General features: G+C 48.4%; 1 protein-coding gene across 2 annotated transcripts in view; it reads right to left on the reverse strand.

Moving 5' to 3' along the window:
• The window catches only part of LOC147454037 (B3 domain-containing protein Os07g0679700-like), a 99975-nt gene that overhangs the window by 24529 nt on the left and 52304 nt on the right, over positions 1-23142 (reverse strand). The window contains exons 7-9 of one of the 2 annotated variants that reach the window (XM_086516042.1): positions 13075-13124; positions 12882-12946; positions 1216-2115 (exon numbers count right to left, since the gene is read on the reverse strand). In XM_086516042.1, coding sequence (XP_086372168.1) covers positions 1216-2115; positions 12882-12946; positions 13075-13124 — 1015 coding nt within the window. Of the gene's footprint in view, positions 1-1215; positions 2125-12881; positions 12947-13074; positions 13125-23142 lie in introns of both variants that reach the window. The other variant, XM_086516041.1, reaches the window with a different exon arrangement.

The following is a 23142-nucleotide window of genomic DNA, read 5'->3' on the forward strand; positions in this document are numbered from 1 at the left end:
CATTGCTTATTCACGGAGGGTTTTGGCCCACTAGATAGAGTCATGAGGTATCAGGACCGAAGATGCCTTGGCTTATATCTACTTCAGCTACACCAACATAGAGATAGTCTGTTGGGGAGACATGGAGTACGATAGTCTCGCAGGGACAGATCACAGACTTCTTTGGATCGAGGGAGCCAAGAGACCAACCACCAGCACAGGGTTGTACCCGCATTCATACCAGAGGCACCCTCATTGACAGGGCGATTGAGCTCGGGAGATCGAGACGACCACGACCGAGACACAAGAGCATGCATCGACGGAGACTCCAGCAGAGGATCAAAGGCATTCTAGCACGACACTCAGATTGCCATTGAGGACCTTTTCTACATTTTCACATTTCACATTTCATATCTCACACCTCATTTTCAGTTTTCATTTTTTGTACTTTCAGTACTTTTTGTACTTATACTTCAGACATTGTATTAGATTCACCACTTTGTATCTGATGGTCTCATAGGTCATTTTGGCCTTTTGAAGACGTTAATATATCATATCATATCATATCTCTAAGTACTGCTTAGTTTAGGATCCCGCAGTATTTATATTTTGTTATCCTAGTTTAATTTATTTTGTTAATCTGACTTTGTATCAGATACACCGCATTGTAACTTTCTGGTCTCGTAGGTCACTTTGGCCTTTTGAAGACGTTAATATAACATTTCATTTCATTTCTCTCTCTCTCTCTCTCTCTCTCTCTCTCTCTCTCTCTCTCTCTCTCTCTCTCTCTCTCATCTCAGTTTCTAGTTTGTAGTTTTCTTTGTTTGTACCCAGACTTGGTACTAGACTCACCATTGTAATCAATTTGGCCTCATAGGCCATTTTGGCCTTTTGTAGACGTTAATATATCATTTCATCTCTCTCTCTCTCTCTCTCTCTCTCTCTCTCTCTCTCTCTCTCTCTCTCTCTCTCTCTCTCTCTCTCTCTCTCTCTCTCTCTCTCTCTCTCTCTCTCTCTCTCTCTCTCTCTCTCTCTCTCTCTCTCTCTCTCTCTCTCTCTCTCTCTCTCTCTCTCTCTCTCTCTCTCTCTCTCTCTCTCTCTCTCTCTCTCTCTCTCTCTCTCTCTCTCTGTGTGTGTGTGTGTGTGTGTGTGTGTGTGTGTGCGTGCGTGCGCACGCGCGCACGCCCCCCACGTGCACATGCGTGTGTATTTGTGCATGCATGCATGCGTGTTTACCTGCTTGATCAAAGCTTGGCTCTGCTTTTGGCACATCAGAATTTGCAAAAACTACCTCTGAAAGGCTGTAATCACACTCCTCTTCCTTTGGTATAGTGGCATTACCAATGGGATTCTCCAGACACCCCAATGCTTGATCATGGAAAACAAGACTCGTCAAGCCTTGCTCCTTTAGGTACACGTCCAAAGAATAGCCAGCACTCTGCAGCAATCTCTTCATACTCGCTGGCAATCCGCCTCTATTCATCTCTTCTTCTCTATCTGGCTGGCTGTTAAGATCAAACTGGGTTCCCTTCATAGATACAAACTGTTCATAGTCTGAGTTTGCACACTTAACGGGATACGACCTCCTTGAAGAAAATCCTGAAGGTGTTCTATTCCCACTGCAAAATCCTTCCACAGATTGCGATGACAGAACATTGGTATAAGAATTAGCGATGCATCCTTGCCAAGCCGAAACTTGGAAACAACCTGATTCAAGGGCTCTTCTGTCTGCCAAGTTCGAGTCCACCAGAAGTTGGTTGTTTCTTTGTGCTGCATTTTCAGCTGCTCTTTCGGATTGGAGCTTTTTACGTCGCAGCATCAAAGTTTGAAATCTTCTCTTAACAGTCAAGCAAACGTTACAGTCACAGTTGGGTTTGTGCTTTGGTCCCTGTCCGCTAGGGGGCTGGATACAAACAATACAACTGCATCCTGGTCTATGGCGAGGATGTTTGGTCGTCACCGCTGTGGAAGTTACTGCAGAATCACCTGTGTTTTCTTCAGTTGTCGCCACACTAGCTAATGTCTCTAGTCCAGAATAAGGCTGGGATACCTTGATAGGCCCTGAAATTCCCTCTTGCTTTATGTCCTTTTTATCATCTTTATCCATTAAAGTATCATTCTTGACATCCTTGACAGCTGCAGAGTCTTCACAGAAGACACATTTAGCGAGAGAAGCTTTGATAAACACATCCTTCAGGTACTGATACATAATTTTCATCCATTGAATCACAATACCAATGTCTAAATATTGAAATGTGAAACAAGCTCATAAGCCTTTTTTCAATGATCCTTGCTTGAAAAAGTACCATTTATGAAAGAAATGAATCATCCAATATACCAAATCAGAACGTCACGGGTGCAAGACACAGAAAAATTTCTAGACAACTGCTTGCATGCACAAAATATGTTGTGATAAGGGTCTTACCATCTCCCGATTCGTCTTCATGCCTATAAATATGCAAAAACAAAACGTACAGAATCCATGTGTGAGCACATGCACCCACACCTATGAACACAGGCACGTGCACCCACGCCCATTGTAGATGGTGCACACCTGGTCAAAAAGAAACTCGTTTCATGGAAGAACACCTCAAAAATGTAGACATCAAGATAAAGCTGAGGATGTTCGTAAAGAGGGTGTTTTTCCCAGCTGACATATATAAAAGCAGCAACGGAGTCATTGGGCAAAAGTGCATACTTGACTCAATTCCCAGCCATACAATCTTGAACAATAATTCCGCAAATCTATGCAACCTTGCCAAAGGTGGTGCTTAAAATATGCCTCTCACTTGAGCTACACCCACATACTCTTCTTTTTAAAAATCTAGTTTAGCACAAATTCTCCATCTTCCATCTAGGTGGTGTGGGGGCACATCTATATGCTCGTAGAAGTACAATCATGAAGTGCATCAAGATGACTAGCTCCATCCTATGTCAAACTGGGGGTGTAATACTTGGTACATGGATGAGTGTGGTGTAAGGGTTGCGAAAGAGATCACGGCTGGGTCAGCTAACATCTGAGCAAATCGATCTTGGGCTGCCTAGTCATGGCAAGTCTGTATCTCGGATCTATATTTGATGGAGTCTTAGAGCTCTGTATCCTGGATCTTGGGGGCATTTCCTAGGCTCTAGCTCTGACACACACGAAGAGAGAGAGAGAGAAATGAAATGAAATGTTATATTAACGTCTTCAAAAGGCCAAAATGACCTATGAGACCAATCAGTTACAAAATAGTGAATCTAATACCATGTCTGGGTACAAAAGAACTAGAAGTGGAACAAAATACTACTACTACTACTACAATCTAAAACTACATGGGTGTAGCAGCTGATACAATAGGTACCCGGTAAACTGGATGTAACAGTGTGTGAAACAAAGATGGAAGAAATGGTGAGGATCCATCCTCATCTGCACTCTGGATGTCGAGAGAGTATGGCTCGAATCTTCTGTTGTAGTCTCCGTCGATGCTGAGAGAGAGAGAGAGAGAGAGAGAGAGAGAGAGAGAGAGAGAGAGAGATGAAATGAAATGTTATATTAACGTCTTCAAAAGGCCAAAATGACCTATGAGACCAAAGCGTTACAATGTGGTGAATCTGATACAAACTCAAAGTAACAAAATGAAATGACAAAATGATAAAATAAAAGTACTATGGGATCCTAAACTGGTAGGTGTGAACTAAGCAGCTAGCTGGGATATCTAAATCACAAGTCACAAGAAATCCAGCATCGGTCGTTGGCGGATCTCATCAATCTCCTCCATGGAGAGGAGTCTGACCTAGCGTCGTGCACGTCGGGCCAGAGTGATCCGAATCCTCTGATGTAGCCTTCGTCGATGCTGTGTAGTCCTCCGCAGTCGTGGGCGTCTGGATCTCCCCAGCTCAGTCGCTCGATCGATCAGTGTGCCTCTGGTATGAGGCGACAAGATCTGTTGTGGTAGTAGCTCCTCTGGGTGTCCAGTGTCTACTCTAAAGAAGTCTGTGATGTGTCTCTGAGACTGGCTAACCTCTCCTCTCATCAGGCTCTCTCTGTGTCTGCGCAACTCGAGCAGGTACAAACCCAGGCATCTCTGATCCTCGTACCTCATGACTCTGGAGAGTGGTCCAAAGCCCTCTCTGAACAAGCAGTGGAAGCGGCCTCGTATCTCGTAGTAGACGGGGCAGTGGCATGTGTAGTGTAACTCTGTCTCAGGCTCCATGTCACACAAGGTGCATGTCCTGTCCTCTGCTGGCACTACGCTATATCTCCCGGTCTCGATCCGCAGCTGGTGTGAGGATGTGCGTATCTCGCCAATGGCACACCGTATCCCATGAGACAGGTGGGTGTCCATGTATTTGGGCCTCGTCACAAAACTGTCCGTCGTAAGCTGGAGAAGATGCTCTCTGTAGAAAGCCATCTTCGTGCCGAGCTCCTGTGCTGGCTGTATCCATGTCCTCTTGGTGTCTAGCTGAATCAGGTCCTGGCAGATGAGCCTGGTGGTCTCAGACTGTGTAAGAGTCAGAGAGGGTGCATCCATTGAGTACTGGAAGGTGCATCCATTGAGTACTGGAAGGGGGACTGTGTAAGAGTCAGAGAGGGTGCATCCATTGAGTACTGGAAGGGGGACAGTCTGTCTATACTGAATCCATGTGACTCGAACCATGACATCATCTCCCCATACCAACATGCTGTGTCTCCCTGTCTGGCTAACTGTCAAGAGGACTCAAGTGCAAGGTGGGCGTATCTGTCTTTGGGAAGTTCCCACAAGCGGTGTAGGAAGGAAACAAATCTGGTGAGCGCCTCAACTACTAGTGGGGGGGCAACTAGCTCTGCTCGGACAATGGCACGTGGTACTGAAGCCTTGGCTCTAATGAGCCGCGAGATCATAGAGACCAGAGGCTTCTCCATGTCCCCCCATCCATCAGTACGGCCTGCTCTCCCAAGATGATCCACTGAAGGCCCCCATATCTCAGCTCCATAGAGCAATACAGAAGCCACCAAAGTGTCAAAGAGCGAGAGCTTCGTCCGAGGCTCCTGAAACTGAACCTGTGAACACATCCTCTCCAATCTCCCCAATGCCGAATGGGCTCTGGTCAATCTAGTCTCTGCTACTCTCCTCAAAGAAAATGTTGGTCCACTAAAAACCACCCCAAGGTAAGTGTAAGCATCTGTATATTCCACTATCTCCTGGCCATATGTGAATACGGGCGTTGACCTCCTGATCCACTGTGGGGTGGTATTAAAAACCATGACCTTGGTTTTACCAAGGTTGACAGACAAGCCACTCTCATGGGCAAACCTATGCAAAGCATCCAAGTGACATTGCATCCCCTCCGGAGAGTCGGAGATAGAGAGAGAGAGAGAGAGAGAGAGAGAGAGAGAGAGAGAGAGAGAGAGAGAGAGAGAGAGAAATGAAATGAAATGAAATGAAATGTTATATTAACGTCTTCAAAAGGCCAGAGTGACCTATGAGACCAGAAAGTTACAATGTGGTGGATTTGATACAAAGTCAGAGTAACAAGATGACAAAATGACAGAAATGACAAAATGACAAAATAAAATAATATGGAATCCTGAACTGCTAGGTGTGAACTAAGCAGCTGAACAGCTAGCTGGGATAGCTAGATCACAGGAGATCCAGCATCGGTCGTTGGCGGATCTCATCACCCTCCTCCATGGTCAGTAGTCTGACCGAGCGTCGTGCATGTCGAGCCAAAGTAATCCGAATGCTCTGATGCAGCCTCCGTCCATGCTGTGTAGTCCTCCGCAATCGTGGTCCTCTGGATCTCCCCAACTCAGTCGCTCGATCGATCAGTGTGCCTCTGGTGTGAGGCGACGAGCTCTGCTGTGGTAGTAACTCCTCCGGGTGTCCAGCGGCAGCTCTAAAGAAGTCTGTGATCGGTCTCTGAGACTGGCTAGCCTCTCCTCTCATCAGGCTCTCTGTGTCTGCGCAGCTCGAGCAAAAACAAACCCACGCATCTCTGATCCTCGTACCGCATGACTCTAGAGAATGGTCCAAAGCCCTCTCTAAACAAGCAATGGAAGTACAATCATGAAGTGCATCAAGATGACTAGCTCCATCCTATGTCAAACTGGGGGTGCAATACTTGGTACATGGACGGGTGTGGTGTAAGGGCTGCGCAAGAAATCGCGGCTGGGTCAGCCAACATCTGAGCAAATCGATCTTTGGTTGCCTAGTGGTGGCAAGTCTGGATCTCTCGGATCTATATTTGATGGAGTCTTAGAGCTCTGTATCCTGGATCTTGGAGGCATCTCCTAGGCTCTAGCTCTGACACACACGCACACAAAAATGAAATGTTACATAAACGCCTTGAAAAGGCCAAAATGACCTATGAGACCAAAAGGTGACATCCATGTATGACTCTAGTACAATGTCAAGGGAACATGAAAATAGAAGTAAATAGGGGCTTCTTAAAACAGGTGGACGGACATAGATGCAACATCCATGCATATACAGTGGATGGGCAACACGAGAGACGCACTAGCCATACAAGTATACCCTAGACCAAAATGAAGCAGCAAGCGTGTTGAATATTCTTAAGGCCCCTCTTTGAACCTGAGGCTGAACAAACTGCCTGAAGCTGAAAATGTGAGGCCCACAATGAAGATGCCAACTGCGATGTCCACTGAAGGACAATACTCCACAAGTGTAGCAGCAATTTGGAAAAATCCCAACCTAAATAGGGGTTAGAGATAGAGGTAGTGCAAATCACCCAGCAACCCTACAAAAATAAATAGGGATGTGTTAAGAGTACTACCGATCATGAAATACCACACTCGCTACTGTTGCTTCACCCTCCCACTGCCTCCCCTTCCCTTGCGCACCTTCTACCTGCACAATCTACCATCCGACTTGCTCTCTCGTCGACGGAGCAAGCGAACCTTGGAGCAAAGATGGAGCGCCTTCAAGCCACCTCTGTCATCTTCAAAAGTATTGGCCGCCGACCTAGCAGAGGCAAGATGCACGATCCCCTCCAAGACCACCTTCTCTCGGAGGTGGGAAAGATTCTCGACATATAGTTCATCGGACGTGGCTACTACCAGATTGAGTTTGAGACTCGAGATAAAGTCCAAGGTCATTTCGAACATTTTCGACAGTGGAGCCATGGTTTCGACCCTGCCTCTCGTGTTCTTATTGAGGAAGCAGATTTGACCATCTCAATGTGTTTCCTTGGCCTAAGGAGTAGTACCTCCCACTGTTATCCGCGAATAGTTCCGAGATTGGGGTAGTCTTGGAGACCTTGCACACGGCAGCTTTATTCACTTCCAAGATAGCAGGTATATCTACCATACGGGTTTTGTTTTGGGACTCTCTCTCTCTCTTCCGCAAGTGGTCCTATTGCCTCTGCTAGAGCATGGAGTCTTCGGGACTCCGGAACCAGTGTTTCATATGTAGACAGATGGGCCAACTTGCAAAGGCTTGTCCTCTCGCAGGAGACCTTGACTGGAGCCACAAACTCAGCCTACCAAGGCTAGCCAAACACAACAGACAAAGACTCTAGGTGCACCAACTTGCACCTCCTCAAAGACTTGTGGCCAGTCAATTGATAGCTGGCAACATGTGCATGGCCATCGCCGCCAAGAACAAACACGCCCCACAGTCCCCCTTGGTAGTCACAACCTACAACAGGTCAACAGCATTGGGTTCTTGCAAGGAACCGTTTCGATCCTCTATAACAGGATGGTCGAGAGGAGATTCCCCCCACTTCAGCCCCACACCCGCCGTCTCCACCTCCCTGCCTCCATCCCCAACTCCACTTCCCACCCCTCCCATCTCCCCTACTCATCCTGCAGCCTCATCCCCTGGCTCGTCTCACACCCCCCCACCTGCTCAAGTGGCAAGGCACTCCCCAATAGCTCGGAGATCTCTTGACAGTGTGTTTGCCACACGAGCCGTCTAGCTTAAGAGGGACAACCATACTTAAGGACGCCACTCTTGGTGCAAGCTTCCCCTTTTGAGTCAGTCCCTCGAGGGTTGACCAATTTTGACATTCATAGATGATGGATTTTTTGGGCTACAATTTTACATGCTTCCTTAGCGACCCATCTCCTAACCTTGAGGCAGCCTGCTTCAAAGTACATGTTCTTTTTCTGGCGGCTAGAGGAGCAAATGCCTTGGACACAACGATTGGTTTCTCATTCCCAGTGTGGGGCGGGGACCGCACCGAGTGGACTATGCAAAAAGTGTTGGATTGGCTCCATGTTCAAGCTCTTGAGATCTCTCACTGCACGAGAGACTTGGGAGTAACAGACTTGATACAGACCCTATGACCATTGGCCAAGTTCTCGGTTATGCCCCTTGATGCAGTAGGATGTCAACACATTGCGGTATGTTTCTTTGAAGACACCCAAAGTATGCCTTGCTATATGAGGATTCTGGACAAAGGATGTAGCTCTACGGATTGCACTCATCTTGGGCATGGATTGGACAGACACTTCAAGCACGCCTATCTCAGGGACACTCGGATGCGGACTACTCCCCATCCAACCAGGCCTCAAAGATTGCCAGCTGGTTGTTGCGGTAACATCGTTTTTCTCTCACTAACCCCATGAGGATAGTCTCATGGAATGTGCAAGGGGTTGATGGACCCTAGTATCTACGCCAGAGAGGTAGACTGAGACAAGAGCTGAAGGATGCCTTGTGAGTGGCGCGACTGATGTACTTACGATTCAGGAGCTCCACCTTTGTGAGAGTCGTATTCGGCATTGTGGATAGATCTTGACTGATTGCTATGAGACATTTTGGTTAGCTGCTTTGGGGCCTAGAGGCATTCAAGGAGGTGAATGTATGACTATTGCGGACTCATGGTAGCAAGCCATTGTGAACAGAGGTATCATTGTGCCAGGCAGGGTCCAATGGGTCACTATGCAGGTTCAAGGTAGCCTTGTAGGCTTCTTGAACATTTATGCACCCAACCATGCGAATGCATGGGCTGAGTTTTGATGACAAATTTTGGAGTCATTTCCTCAGATAGAGTACTAGTGGATTGGGGGGTGACTTGCTATTGTACACGAAGCTGAGTTGGCTACTTGGGAGCACCTATGTATGACTTTGAGGATCTCGGATGTATGGAAGCATGCAGATTGTGCGGACTCCTGATAGCCTCTGTTTCTCTCAGTCAAATCGCCGAGTAGGAGGGTCAAATCTATCCCGGATAGATCACTTTTAGGCTAGTGATCACATCTGTGGCATGGACGATACACTGTGCATTTTAGCAAGGACTACTTTCTCAGACTATGCGCCAGTGATGCTTACTTTGTCAGATACACAGCGGAGTACTAGTCTCATACTTCGCATCCCAGAGAGAATTCTGTTGGATAGAGATCTCAGCAAGCAGGTTTTAGCGCTTTTGACAGCGAGTTTGGACACGCCAAGTGACCCTGCTGCTCGAGCCCACTAGCCTTGTGGAGCTTAGTCGCTTCTTCCCCTAGGAGGCAACAGATGGCTTGGCTGCAGCCCGAGAGGAGAAGAAGCAGCTCCGACAGGGCATTGCTTCTTCACAACAGATGTAGGAGCGTCACCTAGGTAGCCCTTGGATGGAGGATCAGATGCAATAGGCTCGTATCATGAGTTGCTCTTAGCAAAGCCGCAGTCATAGCATCGGGATGCATGTAGAGAGCAGGTCTGGGCACAGATGCCTTGCTTAGTCACCGAGGAGATGCACCAGAGGCTTGAGAGCTCATTCCAGTCAAAGCTCTAGGAGGCTCTCACTGCACTCCCCCATGGTAGCTGCCCAAGGGAGGATGGTTTGACTCCAAGTTTCTTCTTGGGAGTATTAGGAGGTTCTTGGTCGAGACTTGTGTAGTGCATACCGGCACATTTTGCACACTTGGGAGATGCCACATAGCATGAGTGAGGGCTTGATTTATCTCATCCCCAAGGAGGGATTTTTGGATGAGATTCGACAATGACGGCCCATCACTATCCTCAACTCAACCTACAAAATTTTAATAAAAGTTGAGTCTGGGAATTCAGCCGCTACTAGAGAGCATCATACTTGAGACATAGATGGGTTTTGTCAAGGAGCGTAGCATCATTGAAAATATTTTCACCTTCTCGGAGGCGAGTACTCTTCCTTATCTCCGAGGAGAGGATCTAGTGGTGCTCCTTCTCAACTTTGAGAAGGCCTATGACAGAGTAGACTAGGGCTTCCTTGGGGGCACTATAAGGGATGGGCTTTTCAAATGCTTGAATTACAAGGGTGTCAACTCTCTACAGGTGCTGCTGACAGGGGAAAGAAGGGAGCGCTTCATGCTTACACGGTCAATATGACAAGGATGCCCTCTTCGTCCCTTCTTGTTCTTATTCTATGCTCTCTACAGATGCCCTTCCACTCGCTGGATCTTCACAGAGATGCGGAGAGTGGGCCTGAGTAGGAGATGGGAGGGTTTTGCTTTGAGCTTGCTTTGGTCTTGGGAGCAGCTTCAGAGTGGCCTTGAGCAGCACCAGCCCACGTGCATTAAGAAGCGCTTGAGACAACCACTTACATGGAGCCCTTTAGTCAGCACACAGCGAAGTCACATGATTGGTAGCCGACCTCATGTCTCTTGGGGGTCCCATGGCAAAGGGTCAAGCCCGCACTGTTGGGAACTGGCTGCAGTTGATAGTTTTTCCTGAGGAGGTTTACAGCTGTCATTTGCGAGACTTTGCAAGAGGTGGGGGGGGGAGGGGGGGGGGCAGGGGGTGTGGCGGGGGTGCAGAGCATGTGTCAGGATATTGTAGAGGCTATACCGGCAAAGTGGCACACCCCCCTCTTGAGCCGGAGGCTTCTGCTAGATGGGGGCTTTCACTCAACTTGAGGTACAGTGGGTGGGCAGTACAAGAGACACTCACCATACAAATATGTCCTAGACCAAGATGAAGCAGCAAGTGTGTTGACTACTCTAACACCCCCTCTCAGCACCTGACACTGAACAAACTGCCAGAAGCCAAAACAGTGAGGCCGACAGTGAAGATGTCTACTACGATGTCCACTGAAAGACAATACTCCACGAGCGTCGCAGTAGTTTGGGGGCAACCCAAAGTCGCCAAGCGGCTCATACACGGGGGGGGGGGGGGGGGGGGGGGGGGAACCTCTAGGAAGGGTAGACTCCGCAATTTGCGCCGAAAGTGTCCTCCATAACAAGGAAAGCTAGACTCAGCAGGACAATGATGCAGCATACATGTGTATGCAATGGGTGGGCAACCCGAAAGATACATAGCCATACAAGTCAGCCGGAGTGCTAGATACTCTACACTTCTCCTCAATCACTAACACACAATGCACCCAATCTACATTTTTCAAAAATTACTTCCAAAAGCTTGTTCACGTCCTCCTTTAAGGCCACCACCTACTCCTTGCCTAATCTTCCCAGACTTTACATCACTTCTTGACCTTCTTCCCCGAGTTTCTTGAGTTCAACCTCTACATTTTCTCCCATTATCTTTTGATATGAGGTGAATAATGGATTTGGAAACTCCTGGAGTATCTAAATAAGTTTTTCTTTATAGCCTATGGATGTAGCATCTTATGGATTATTTCCTCTTTTGTAGAAGGCTCCATCCTTGATTGCATCAATTCTTCTAGCTGCTCAGAATCCTTAACAAAGACATCAAACATCCGTAAATCCTCCTTTCTTAAAAATAGAAAAGACACCTCGCCCTCACTGTCAACTTTTGAGCAATTGATACTTCTTCACTCATCCCATCATATACCTTATCCTCCTTTTCATCCACAAACTCCAAAAATTTCTTGCTTGTCCTGTCAAATGTCCTCTTACTACCTCTTCTATTCAGCATAACCACAAACAATTTCAGCCCCAGAACACATCATGCTTGAAGGATGTTTTACCTTGAAAGGTTTCATCATGGGCAAGGCCTAAGCAAAAGGTATAACTGAAAACCATGGATTCCCAACATACCACACTCCTATACAACAAGAATGTATTCATGAATGTATTTCAGGTTCATTTTGTAGTGAACATTTGCTTTGAGCTGTGAATTTTTGAGTTGCAAACATCATTTTGCATTCAAAAAGTGCATGTGCTTGAAAGTAGAACAAAAAGTTTCATTCATATTAAATTTGCAAGTGTTGCCACTCTTCAATCACATAGTCATTCTTGCTTCAAGCAAAAATACTTCGATTTTCTTTTCTTTGGTGCAACTCAGGACTCAGTCTAAGCCATGTGTGCTACCAGATAACTACAGGTAGAAAGTAATCACCTGCCTGCTGATCCGCATGTTCTGTGTCTTGTTTTTTTCACTATTTGGTTAAAAAAGAGACGGAACATAGTATCCAGGCATGCAAAGTTACCATGCTAGGCCCCCGTAACCACTGAGTATTGATAGTGAAGTACAGTAACTTGTGTAAGCAAGAAAGGGGTGATCATCAGATAAAACAAAAGGCCTTTACCTTAGTAAAAGCTATTCTATTCACACTGTACCATCATTGCAAAACAGAGCACCAGCCATCTGTTTACAAAATTTCGAGTGACAATGGAGCTGGAGAGTAGAAACACCAATGTGGTGTTCATCCACCATGTTATGAAAAGTGCACAGCCTTGATATTCCAGGGTTTTGCAGAAAAAATTTCACTTCTTTTGTTGGCCATCCAAGTGTTATGTAACATTTTTCCTTGCACCATCATTTCCTTTAAAAAAAAGGTTTAACCTAAACAAGGACGGTCCTCAGGGATTATGCATCACATTTTTGTTAACAGTGACTTGAAAAAATGCAGGAAACTAACAAATTGGCAAGTTCATGCATTTGTAAATGTCCCATGATTTGCAGAGAAATCTGTGCAGGATTCTCATGCATAGATGCTTACAACATACCACATCCAAATTCTATCCAGTATGTGTCTTCATGAAGTGAAGCCTCAAAAGATCCTACTAACAACAGCATAATAACAACTGAAGGTTGTACCTTTTACAAGCTGTGAGAAAGTGCTATCCCTTTCTTTCTCTGCATCTTGCTCAGAGCAAAGGCTCCTGTAAAAATAATTAAAGGATATAAAAATTGCAGTCACCTTTTGGTGAATCTCTGCATTTGTCATTTGATTAACCTTCGAGGGCCCCTTTCTTGAGGTTAAGTACTAATCAGATAAAAAAGAATATACCGTGCAGAACAGGCGGTGAACGGAATGTCTTTCCCAAAGACAGGAGGCTCCTGCAAGTGAAGGTAAGAAAGTTAGAAAGGAACTGCAAAAACGGGCATAATCAACACACAAATGCTTGTAATCTCAACTCTGGCCCTATGGACAAGGCCACCCTGAATTGCTGAACCCACCATATATGCGAAGAAAACTTTGATACACCAAGCAACAGACAAAGGGAGGCATGGCTGAGGAAAGGAGAAAAGAAAGAGAGAGGGTTTCATACAAAAGACACGTTGAAAAGCCAAATGTAAAAGTCTCACCCTACCACGTTGAGAGGTAGCCACTGTGCCAAAAACAAAACCCAAGGTATGCCACAATGTGGCCAGGACATAATGCCTAAATGCTATTTTCTGATACTGGAAGTGTCACCAAGGTGTATATTGGTTTATATTTGTTTTATTTTATTCCTTTTTGTTTTTTTCCTCTTCTCCTCTGCCCCAAAGCTCTTTAGAAATGGAGGTCCTAGGATAATGCATGGCCAGTGTCAAATGGGTGGGCCAAGGACGTGGCTTGTGTTTGAGCTTGTCTGGGATTGAAATCCAAGGTGTGCGTGCCAGTTTAGGCGCCTGGACAACCTTTTAAAATGTAGACAAATTCAGTTATGAAATTATATGAATTCATGGTGAGGACATTTTAAAAGCACCTAGCCGCTTCACCCCCTCCCGCTGCCCACTGCACATTCCGCCCGCTGCCCTCCCATTGCCCGCCCGCTTCTTGCCCGCTGCCCAGCCATCCCCCGCCGCTTCCCTGTCCGCCCGCCACCTAGTCTCTTCTGCTTGACAGGTCTCGCCAGCACCTTCGGCGTGCTTGGTCCAGCAGGAGTTTCCCCCCTCGTCGACGCTTCTTCGCCTCTCTTCCACAGTAGCAGACACGGATGGAGGCTCAAGCTCAGCCACAGAGGAACTCCAGTGAAGTCCCCTCGCCCGACCCCGCTAAGCCCACCATTCGACTTGCTCTTTCACCGAAGAGCAAGCGAGCCTAGCCGCAGAGGTGGAGCGCTTTCCATCATCTGCAAGATTCTCAGCACTAGACCCAACAGAGGAGAGCTGCGTGATCTCCTCCAGGACCGCCTTCTCGCAGAGGTGGCCAAGATCTTGGACGTTCAGCTCCTCGGACGCGGCTACTACCAAATAGAGTTTGAGACCTCTGAGATGGTGTCCAAGGTTATCGCAATGATCCCTTTGACCATTCGAGCAGTTCGAGCCCACTTTCGACAGTGGAGGCATGGCTTTGACCCAGCTTTGGATGTTCTGGTAAAGGAGGCAGACCTCCCCATCTCCGTCTGCTTTCCTGGCTTGAGGAGGGAGTACTTACCACTTTTGTCCAGGATAGGCTCGGCGATTGAGACTGTCCTGGAGACACCTCGCACGGCAGCCTCAGTAGCTGCCAAGGCGATCGGAATTCCCTCAATTCGCGTTCTGGTTAGGGATACTCACACTCTTCCGAAGGTCATCCTACTTCCTCGGGTGAGTGGGGGCTGGTTTAGACAGAGCGTGGAGTATTCATGCCTCCCGAATCAGTGCTTCATTTCTCGACAGACGGGCCATCTTGCGAAGGCCTTTCCACAGAGGAGGCCTCGACCTGCACCACAGGCCCAGCCCCAGCCTTTGAGGGCTGGCCAGCAGCCACACGCAGAGATATAGAGCACACAGGCAAAGCTGGCGGAGGAGAGATGGCAGCAGGTTCGTGGACGACGACGGCAAGGGCCACAACGAATACCTCGCACTCAGAGTGGTCCTCAGGCGCCTGCCCAACAGCAGTGGGTTCCCACGGGGAACCGATTCTGTCCTTTTGAGCAGCACAAGGTCCCTGCTCCAACCTCCACCTCAGCTTCACCCTCGACAGCCCCCCCCCCCCCCCCCCCCCCCCCCCCCCCCCCCCCCCCCCCCCCCCCCCCTCTAGGGGATAGAGGCATTGGACTCAACGGTTGGCTTCTCTTTTCCCCTTTGCGGAAGAGACCAGACTGAGTGGACTCTCGACTCAATGTTGGAGTGGCTACAAACACAGGCCCTAGAGTTTTCTCACCACATGGGAGACCTAGGAGTTACAGACATGCTTCAGACTCTCTGGCCATTGGCCAAGTTTGTTGTGACCCCTCCAGATGTAGCACGATGTACACACATTCTGGTTCACTTCTTTGTTGATATGCAGTGCCCGCCATGCTTTATACACATTCATGAGGACTCCTGGATAGAGGAGGTTCCTTTACGCACGGCTCGGTCTACCTGGGCTTGGGCCAAGCACTCCTTGCAGTCACGCCTATCTAGAGGACGCTCGGATGTGGATTACTCCCCATCCAAGCCAACCTCGAAGATAGCACGTTTAGCTGCTGCGGCAGCATCTGTTCTCTCTCGCTCCTCATGAGGATCATCTCATGGAACGTGCAGAGATTAGGTGGGCCCCAGTTTTAGCGTCAGAGGGGCCGTCTGTGTCAGGAGCTTCAGTGATGCCTTGTTATGTGGGAGGATCTTCTTATGCTACAGAAGCATCATCTGTGTGAGAGCCGCATTAGACGTTGTGGTCAGCTTTTGCGTACACGATATGATACATTTTGGCCAGCTACTTTTGGACCTGGAGGCATCCAGGGTGAGGTATGTATGACTATTGCGGATTCTTTGCAACACGCCATTGTGGGCAGAGGGATTATTGTGCCAGGCAGGGCTCAGTGGATCACTATGCAGGTTCAGGGTTGCCATGTGGGCTTCCTGAACATCTATGCGCCCAATGTGGCAAGTGCACGAGCAGAGTTTTGGTCACAGATTGTTGAGTCTCTGCCGCAGGCAGAGCAATGGTGCATAGAGGCTGACTTCAACATGTTGGAGGACCCCTCTGACAGGATTGCTGGTAACCATCCTACTGTGCATGGAGTTGAGCTGGCAACTTGGGAGAGGTTTTGTACGACTCTGAGGGTTTCGGATGTGTGGCAGCACTCTAGCTTTGTGAGGCCCCAGACAGAGGCTGGCCTTCTCTCGTGTGGACCGTAGTGTGGGAGAAGTGAATCTATCACGGATAAATTGCTTCTACACTAGTGACCACTTTTGTGACTTGGGTAGGACAATTCGCATTCTGGCAGGGACTTCCTTCTCGGACCATGCACCAGTGATCCTCACAGTGGGAGATAGGAAGAGAAGAGGGAGCACGATGCTTCGCATCCCTAAGACGGTCTTGCTGGACTCTACACTCAGAGAGCGAGTGGAGGCTCTTTGGACAGAGAGCTTAGACATGCAAGATTCTCCTAGCCTCAGTCATTTCTTTCTCCAGGAGTCTTTGGCTCGCCTGGCTGCAACAAGAGAGGAGGAGCAATGTCTACCACGGGGAGTTGCTTCCTTGCAGAGGATGCAAGAGCAGCATCCAGACAATCCTTGGTTGGAGGAGCAGTTGCAGCAGGCTCGCCAGGAGCTTGTTAGCACAGGGAGCACCGCCATGAGTTTGCTTTCCATCGATAGGCATCTCAGTGGACACAAGTGGGTGACAGAGTGATTGGTGCTTTCTGAGGCAGTGGGACCTCGACATACGCATGCCAAGGTCAGCCAATTGAGGAGGCTCGACGGGTCAGTTGCTTCTAAGCCGGAGGACATGCGTGGAATTGCTACTGACTTTTACCGTGAGTTACTGTCTGCAGAGCCTCAGTCAGAGCGTCAGGATGCATGTAGGGAGCAGGTGTGGGCACAGATGCCTTCTCTTGTGACTGAGGAGATGCATCAGAGGCTTGAGCTGCCACTTCAGCTTGAGGAGTTGCACACGGCTCTTAGTGCACTCCCCCGTGGTAGCTGTCCAGGTGAGGATGGCTTGACTCCCAGTCTTTTCTTGGAGTATTAGGACTTGCTTGGCCTAGATCTCTGTAGTGCTTTTCAGTACATCTTGCACACAGGACAGATGCCTTACAGCATGAGTGAGGGCCTGATCTACCTCATTCCCAAGGAGGGTGGCTCCTTGGATGAGATTCCACAGTGACGCACCATCACCATCCTCAACCCAGCCTACAAAATTCTTGCCAAGGCTTTGAGTTTGAGGATTCAGCCACTTCTAAAGAGCCTTGTACATGGGACTCAGACGGTTTTGTCAAGGAGCGTAGTATCCTTGACAACATCTTTACTTTTTGGGGAGGTTCTGCCCTAGCGCGGCTCCGTGGTGAGGATTTGGTGATTCTTCTTCTCGATTTTGAGAAGGCCTACGAGAGAGTTGACTGGGACTTTCTGGAGGGCACTCTACGCAGGATGGGCTTCTCAGATGCTTGGATCAGAGGGTTGTCAACTTTGTATAGACGGGCACACAGTTAGGTACTTTTGTCAGGAGGTTGAGGTGATCGTTTCATGCTCACACGTTCGGTCAGATAGGGCTGCCCTCTTGCCCCCTTCCTCTTTCTGTTCTATGCTGAGGCGATCAGCAGGTTTTTGGTGTCACAGCAGAGTGGTTTACGGGGCTTAGCACTTTCTATTCGAAGAGATGAGCTATTGGACGCTGAGTTTGCAAACGACTCAGCCTTGCACTTGGATGGCGAGGAGGCCAACCTTCACAGGTGTGAGCAGGCTCTAGAGACCTTCTGTTGTGCATCTGGCGCACTGATCACCTGGAGAAAGACAGTAGCTTTCTCGGTTGGTAGTGCTCCTATGCCCGATTGGATGCCAGGTGAGGGCTTCAAGTGGATTCTGCCAAGGAGTACAGTTCGGTACTTGGGCTGTCAAGTTGGTCTCGACTTGTCTCCCGAGCAACAGATTGCTCCCCTCCTCCTATCCATCAGGAGGAAGTTGTTGCATTGGAGCTCTGCACGACTTTCTCTGGCAGGCAGAGTTATAGTGGCCAACCAGGTGTTGTTAGCTACTATGTGGTACATCACTTCTTGCTGGATCTTCTCCAGTTCTTGTATAAGCTAGGTAGAGAGTCTGATCAGGAACTTCCTTTGGTCAGGGCGTGGCACTCAAATAGCCCGGGCCAAAGTGGCTTGGCAGGTCATCACTCTTCCTTGTTCTCAGGGAGGGCTTGGGATCATAGACCCAGCACAGCAGAGCAAAGCCCTTCTTGGGAAGTTCATCCTCAGAGGACTTCTTTCAGGTGAGGAGCCCTGGAAGGAGTTCCTGTTACGACGGCTTCGTGCTAGGGTGCCTCAGGCTGGAGGCCCCTCGCGACCTTCGACCAGATGGATCTTCACAGAGATGCCCAGAGTTGGCTTGAGCAGGAGACTTGAGGACCGCTTCGCTGCGAGTCTTCTTCGATCTTGGGAGCATTTGCAACAAGGCCTGGAGCAACGTCAGGCTCCTCCTGAGACAGCCCCTTGTTTGGAACCCCATGGTCAACACTCAGAGAGGCCACTTGGTTGGTAGCCGGCCTCATGTTTGCTAGGGTCCCATGGCAACAGGTCCAGCACGCTCTTTAGGTGACTGGTTACAGTTTTCAGGCTTGTCAAAGGAGTTGCAGGGCTTTCTGCTATAGGGCATGAGAGGGGTGCAGAGCATGTGCCAGGACATTTCAAAGGCAGTACCAGCTGAGTGGCTCACACCTCTCGAGCCAACAGCCCCCAGAAGGATGGAAGCCTTCACGCGATTGGAGGTTCTCATCTCAATTCGGGCTTGCTCAGAGACTGTACCCTCCCTGTTTTTCGAGGTACAGGATGAGGGACGCTTACAGCGAGTTGCAGTAGAGGCCCCGCATATGGCAGAGTGCTGTTTTCAGAGGATCCGAGTGGTGGGCATCTGTGGGAGGACTTGTGTCATCGATCCTGACCCAACAGCTCTTGAAACTGGTCACTGGAGACTGTGGGCTTGGGAGAGCTGTCCCCTGGCACGAGTACAGTGGGATCCTGGAGAGTGGCTTTGGAGAGACCCTTTCTCTTCTGCAGACCACCCAGGTGTCCCTTTCTTTCAGGACATTGTTCCACTAGGACGTCACATACTGGCAACACAGAGAGAGGCTCACCCTACTGCAGCACCTCATTGGCAGGAGGAGGATATCACAGTTGAGTTCTTGGCAGCTTTTGGGGAGAGGTTGTAGGACTCCAGACAACTGAGGTGAGTCACTTTGTTTCAATGGTTGGTCGCACACAGAGCTACACAAGTTGGGAGCTGGCTTGTATATAGTGGTCTCTCAACCGCATGTGCAGCTTGCGACCATCTTGTGGAGAGTCAGCGTCACTGTCTTTGGGACTGTCCTTTGGCATAGCAGGTGTGGCTTCGTGTTCTTTGGTTGATGCCTGCTCTTTACACGAGCTTGGAAATACACTTGGGGGGCAGCTGCTTGGTCCACTCTCACGGGCCCGGCACTTCAGTTTGAGCTATCTTTCACCAGCAGGATGATAGTGATACAAGGGGAGCGACCTACACTCCAGCCTGCTACAGAGCTTACTCCACAGGAGTGGTGCAGTGAGAGAGAGGAGTGCTGGGAGCTCATCAATGGCCTGACACTCAGGTTCAAATGGCGGGTCCGCTACTTCCGCATCTTAGAGGCTCGCCTTGTACCACCAACAGAGACTGTTCGTGATCTGTGGCTAGAGCTAATCCATACTCTCAGAGGATAGCTCGAGAGACTCCAGGGTAGCTCCAACCACATGCGGGAGCGCCAAGAGGCTTTCCTTCGACTCTCGTGTCCTAGGTCTTTTTTCACCATGGGCCAGGGTGTACTCAGATGGCACTACCGTCCACCCGTGTGGCTTTTCCCTCCTCCCATTTCTTGATTTAGCCTCATTGTACATATGGTGTTTTTTCATTGGGAGAGTCTCCCCATCATGGTTGTTGTAGCCCTCTCTTGAAGAGGTGGTTGTAGCCCTATGGGCAGTTTCATTAACTAATAGAAGGATCTTTTTTCGGGGAAAAAAAAAGGGGGTAAGAGGCTTCATTTATGGAAACTAGGACACATGGCAACAAGAGGTCTACTTGTCACCAACCAGGAAGTAGGGGCAGCTTAAGGGTACCTAAAGTAGATTTTGGTTGATTCGGGGGCTGATTTTTGGAGATTTTGCAGGTTCATGCAGCTACAAAGGTTTCCGAAGTCATACTACAGGTCATGATAGTCATTGGAACGGGCTTCCACACCCCACTTCAATGTAGCCTTCAACTTGTAATACCCTTTCTTGTGTGTGGGTCTTTGCATTTGTGAAGTACAGTGACACAATGCTTATGCCCTAGACTCGCTTTGAAATCAGTAAAACACACGGCTGGTGGCCTGTTTGCCTATAACCTCGTTTTGGTCATGCAAAATCTCATGAAACTTAAGGGGATGATGTAGCACGAAATTCGGTGTGTGCTTAAATAATTTTCTCTGCAACTCAACGCCCAAAAGAGGTCAAATAGGAGGTTGAATTTCTGCTTTCATTTTTAGGGTGCTGTGGTATGAACCAAGACGATATAGGGGGGCGTTTCACGGTGGTACACCCGCCCCTTTATCTCCTGCAGGAGTGATGTGGAGTTGCCAGTAACAGCCCGCTCAACGATTCTATAAGAGGATTTCCAGCACTCTTTTGGCGCATCTTCAAATTATCCTCCAATTTGGCCCTCTACGATGTAGTAGTTCACTACAAATGAAACAATAAGATAATACCGAAAGGGCACCAATTTTTGCAAAAAATCTAGTGTGGTCTCCCTCTCCCTCTTTCTTGTGCTCTACAATTGTAGTGTCGCAGTCCTTTATAGGTTACTAGTCACACAAACTTTGTGTCAATAAGCTACAGGAAATCTAGACAACATTTGACGCCATTTTCTGCTATACGGCCCTTTGGTGGTCTCATAGGTCGGTATCATGGTTACTTTGCCAAGACAAACAACACCTTTTCCTCCAAGAGTACACCTTGGTCGATTTCAAAGTGGACACACGAAGTGGAGGTGCTTGATTTTGCAAGTAAACAATCAAGTCCGATAGGGCTCATTATTTGTAACATTCCAACTGACAGGAAGCAAACATTCTCAAGACAAAGTTTCTTCACATGGCAGACAGGTTGTGCAGAGAGCACTGGACTCTAGTATGCATATAGGTTCACAGGTGTCTGTTTTTAGAAATGTGAGTCCATCGCAATATACTTGTATGCACGATAAGGAGGAAAGTTATGCTTAGAGAAAAACTATTTCCTTGTCGCTACCTTTCAACACTTGATAGAGAATCCCAAGTTTATGTATATTCTTGTAAATCCTCTTGCTATCACAACAACAAAGAGAGCATTCACATATTGCGGAGTCCCATGACGCTCAAGAGCATAGTCTTTCATCAATTCCTTCGCCTTCACATACCTAGTTATGGTGGTGGTGGTTTAGATTTCCAAGCTATGCACAAGTTTTAGTGCTAATGTGCTCACAGATGCTTTTGAGGCACTACAAACAGGCATGGCCAATCCCATCTATGGCAATACTAGCACGCACATTGCAACCTGAAGAGCACACCAATGCGGAAGCTGTGTGGTGTGAGTACGTGCGTGCAGTGAGTGTAGAGTGATAGACTATGTGTGTGGGTGGAGTACTCACTACTAATGAGTGAGACCCCTTATCCTTTTACGTAGAAAGAATAAGATCATTGGTCAGTGAAGTCACTGGCGGCCAGACACCTGGTGTCCGGCCTCGAGACAAGGCACATGCCGCCTATACTCCCACTTATAGCATATGAAACTACTTCTCTATTATGTGTCAAAACCTCACATGCATCGCACATACATCGCTTCTGCTGCCTCATACGTCCAAAGCAACGATGCCTAATGTGCCACCTGTGTGACCACAATGCCAACAACGCAAGTATCTACATGAACGAAACCTCCATCTCTCACGAGTCATCTCTACAGACCTTGAAACGTCACACATATCTCCTAAATGGATGTCAAGCAAGCAAAATCCGCATATGCATCAAAAGGTATATGAAGAAAAATCCTGGAGAAATCTGGCAGTCTCCCTCTTGTAAACTGAGCAAAATCTCAACCATAAACTGCATCAAAGATGCCAAAGTGGGCGATCTCCTCAAACACTACACAATCATAACTATGATCAACGCATATGCAATCTGTAACTCAGGATGGCTCTATCAAAGAAACCTATAGAACCTGTAACATGTGACTACCTGTAACCTGTAAGCAGTAGACTCACGATCGGAATATCCATCGATTCAAAGGGCATAACCTGTAGCCACAATGAGCATACGCAAATCTCACTCCTGCAAGAGTAGATGCAAGAACAATAATCTGTGTCCAAAAGTGACAGAAAATCTATTCAAGAGAGAGTCAAACTCAATCATTGTCAAAGTGGAAGTCACACTCGATCACTAAAGCATCAAAGAGAAGACTGCAAATATGTAGAAACTATGGCGAGAACCCTAGAGAAAATCCAATACAGTTTCCCATGTACTTTGAGAAAAATCTCAAAAATCTCATGCCAATTCGGTCCCCCCTGTGGTCGTCCTACAATAGGGCAGCAGCAGTGGGTTCCCACAGGGAATCGTTTCGACCCCTTACAATAGGACGAGGCCACAGATACCCCCTCCACCTCAGCTTTGCCATCGACAGCCCCTCTTCCCCCCCCCCCCCCCCCCCCCCCCCCCCCCCCCCCCCCCCCCCTCCCATCTCCTCTACCTCCCCCCGTTACCGCTCGCTCCCCTCCCATTCCACCCACTAGCCCCCCTGCTCCATCATCCTATCCCGCTCCTGCCTCACAGCCGGCTCATGGTACAAGACCGTCATCGTCTGCTAGGAGGTCTCTTGGCAGCGCTTTTGCCACAAGCCTCCTGGCGAGAGTAGCTTTCTTGCGGACCCCCCTTCTAGTGGAGATGTCACCTTTTGCCGCAGTCCCTCGAGGATTGACGAGTTTCGACATCCGTCGCGTCGGTGGGACTTCTTCACCTACGACTTCACACGATTTCTGGACGAATCTTCACCAGACTTTGAGACGGCTTGCTTCAAACTCCATGTACTATTTCTTGCAGCTAGAGGGATATAGGCCTTAATCACAACGGTTGGTTTCTCTTTCCCTGTGTGTGGCAGGGACCAGTCTGAGTGGACTCTCGACTCAGTGATAGACTGGCTTCAAGCTCAGGCTCTTGAGTTCTCTCATCAGACGGGAGATTGGG

This window comes from Adiantum capillus-veneris, chromosome 7 (assembly GCF_014529385.1).
Source record: "Adiantum capillus-veneris isolate H3 chromosome 7, ASM1452938v2, whole genome shotgun sequence".
Lineage (NCBI taxonomy): Eukaryota > Viridiplantae > Streptophyta > Polypodiopsida > Polypodiales > Pteridaceae > Adiantum > Adiantum capillus-veneris.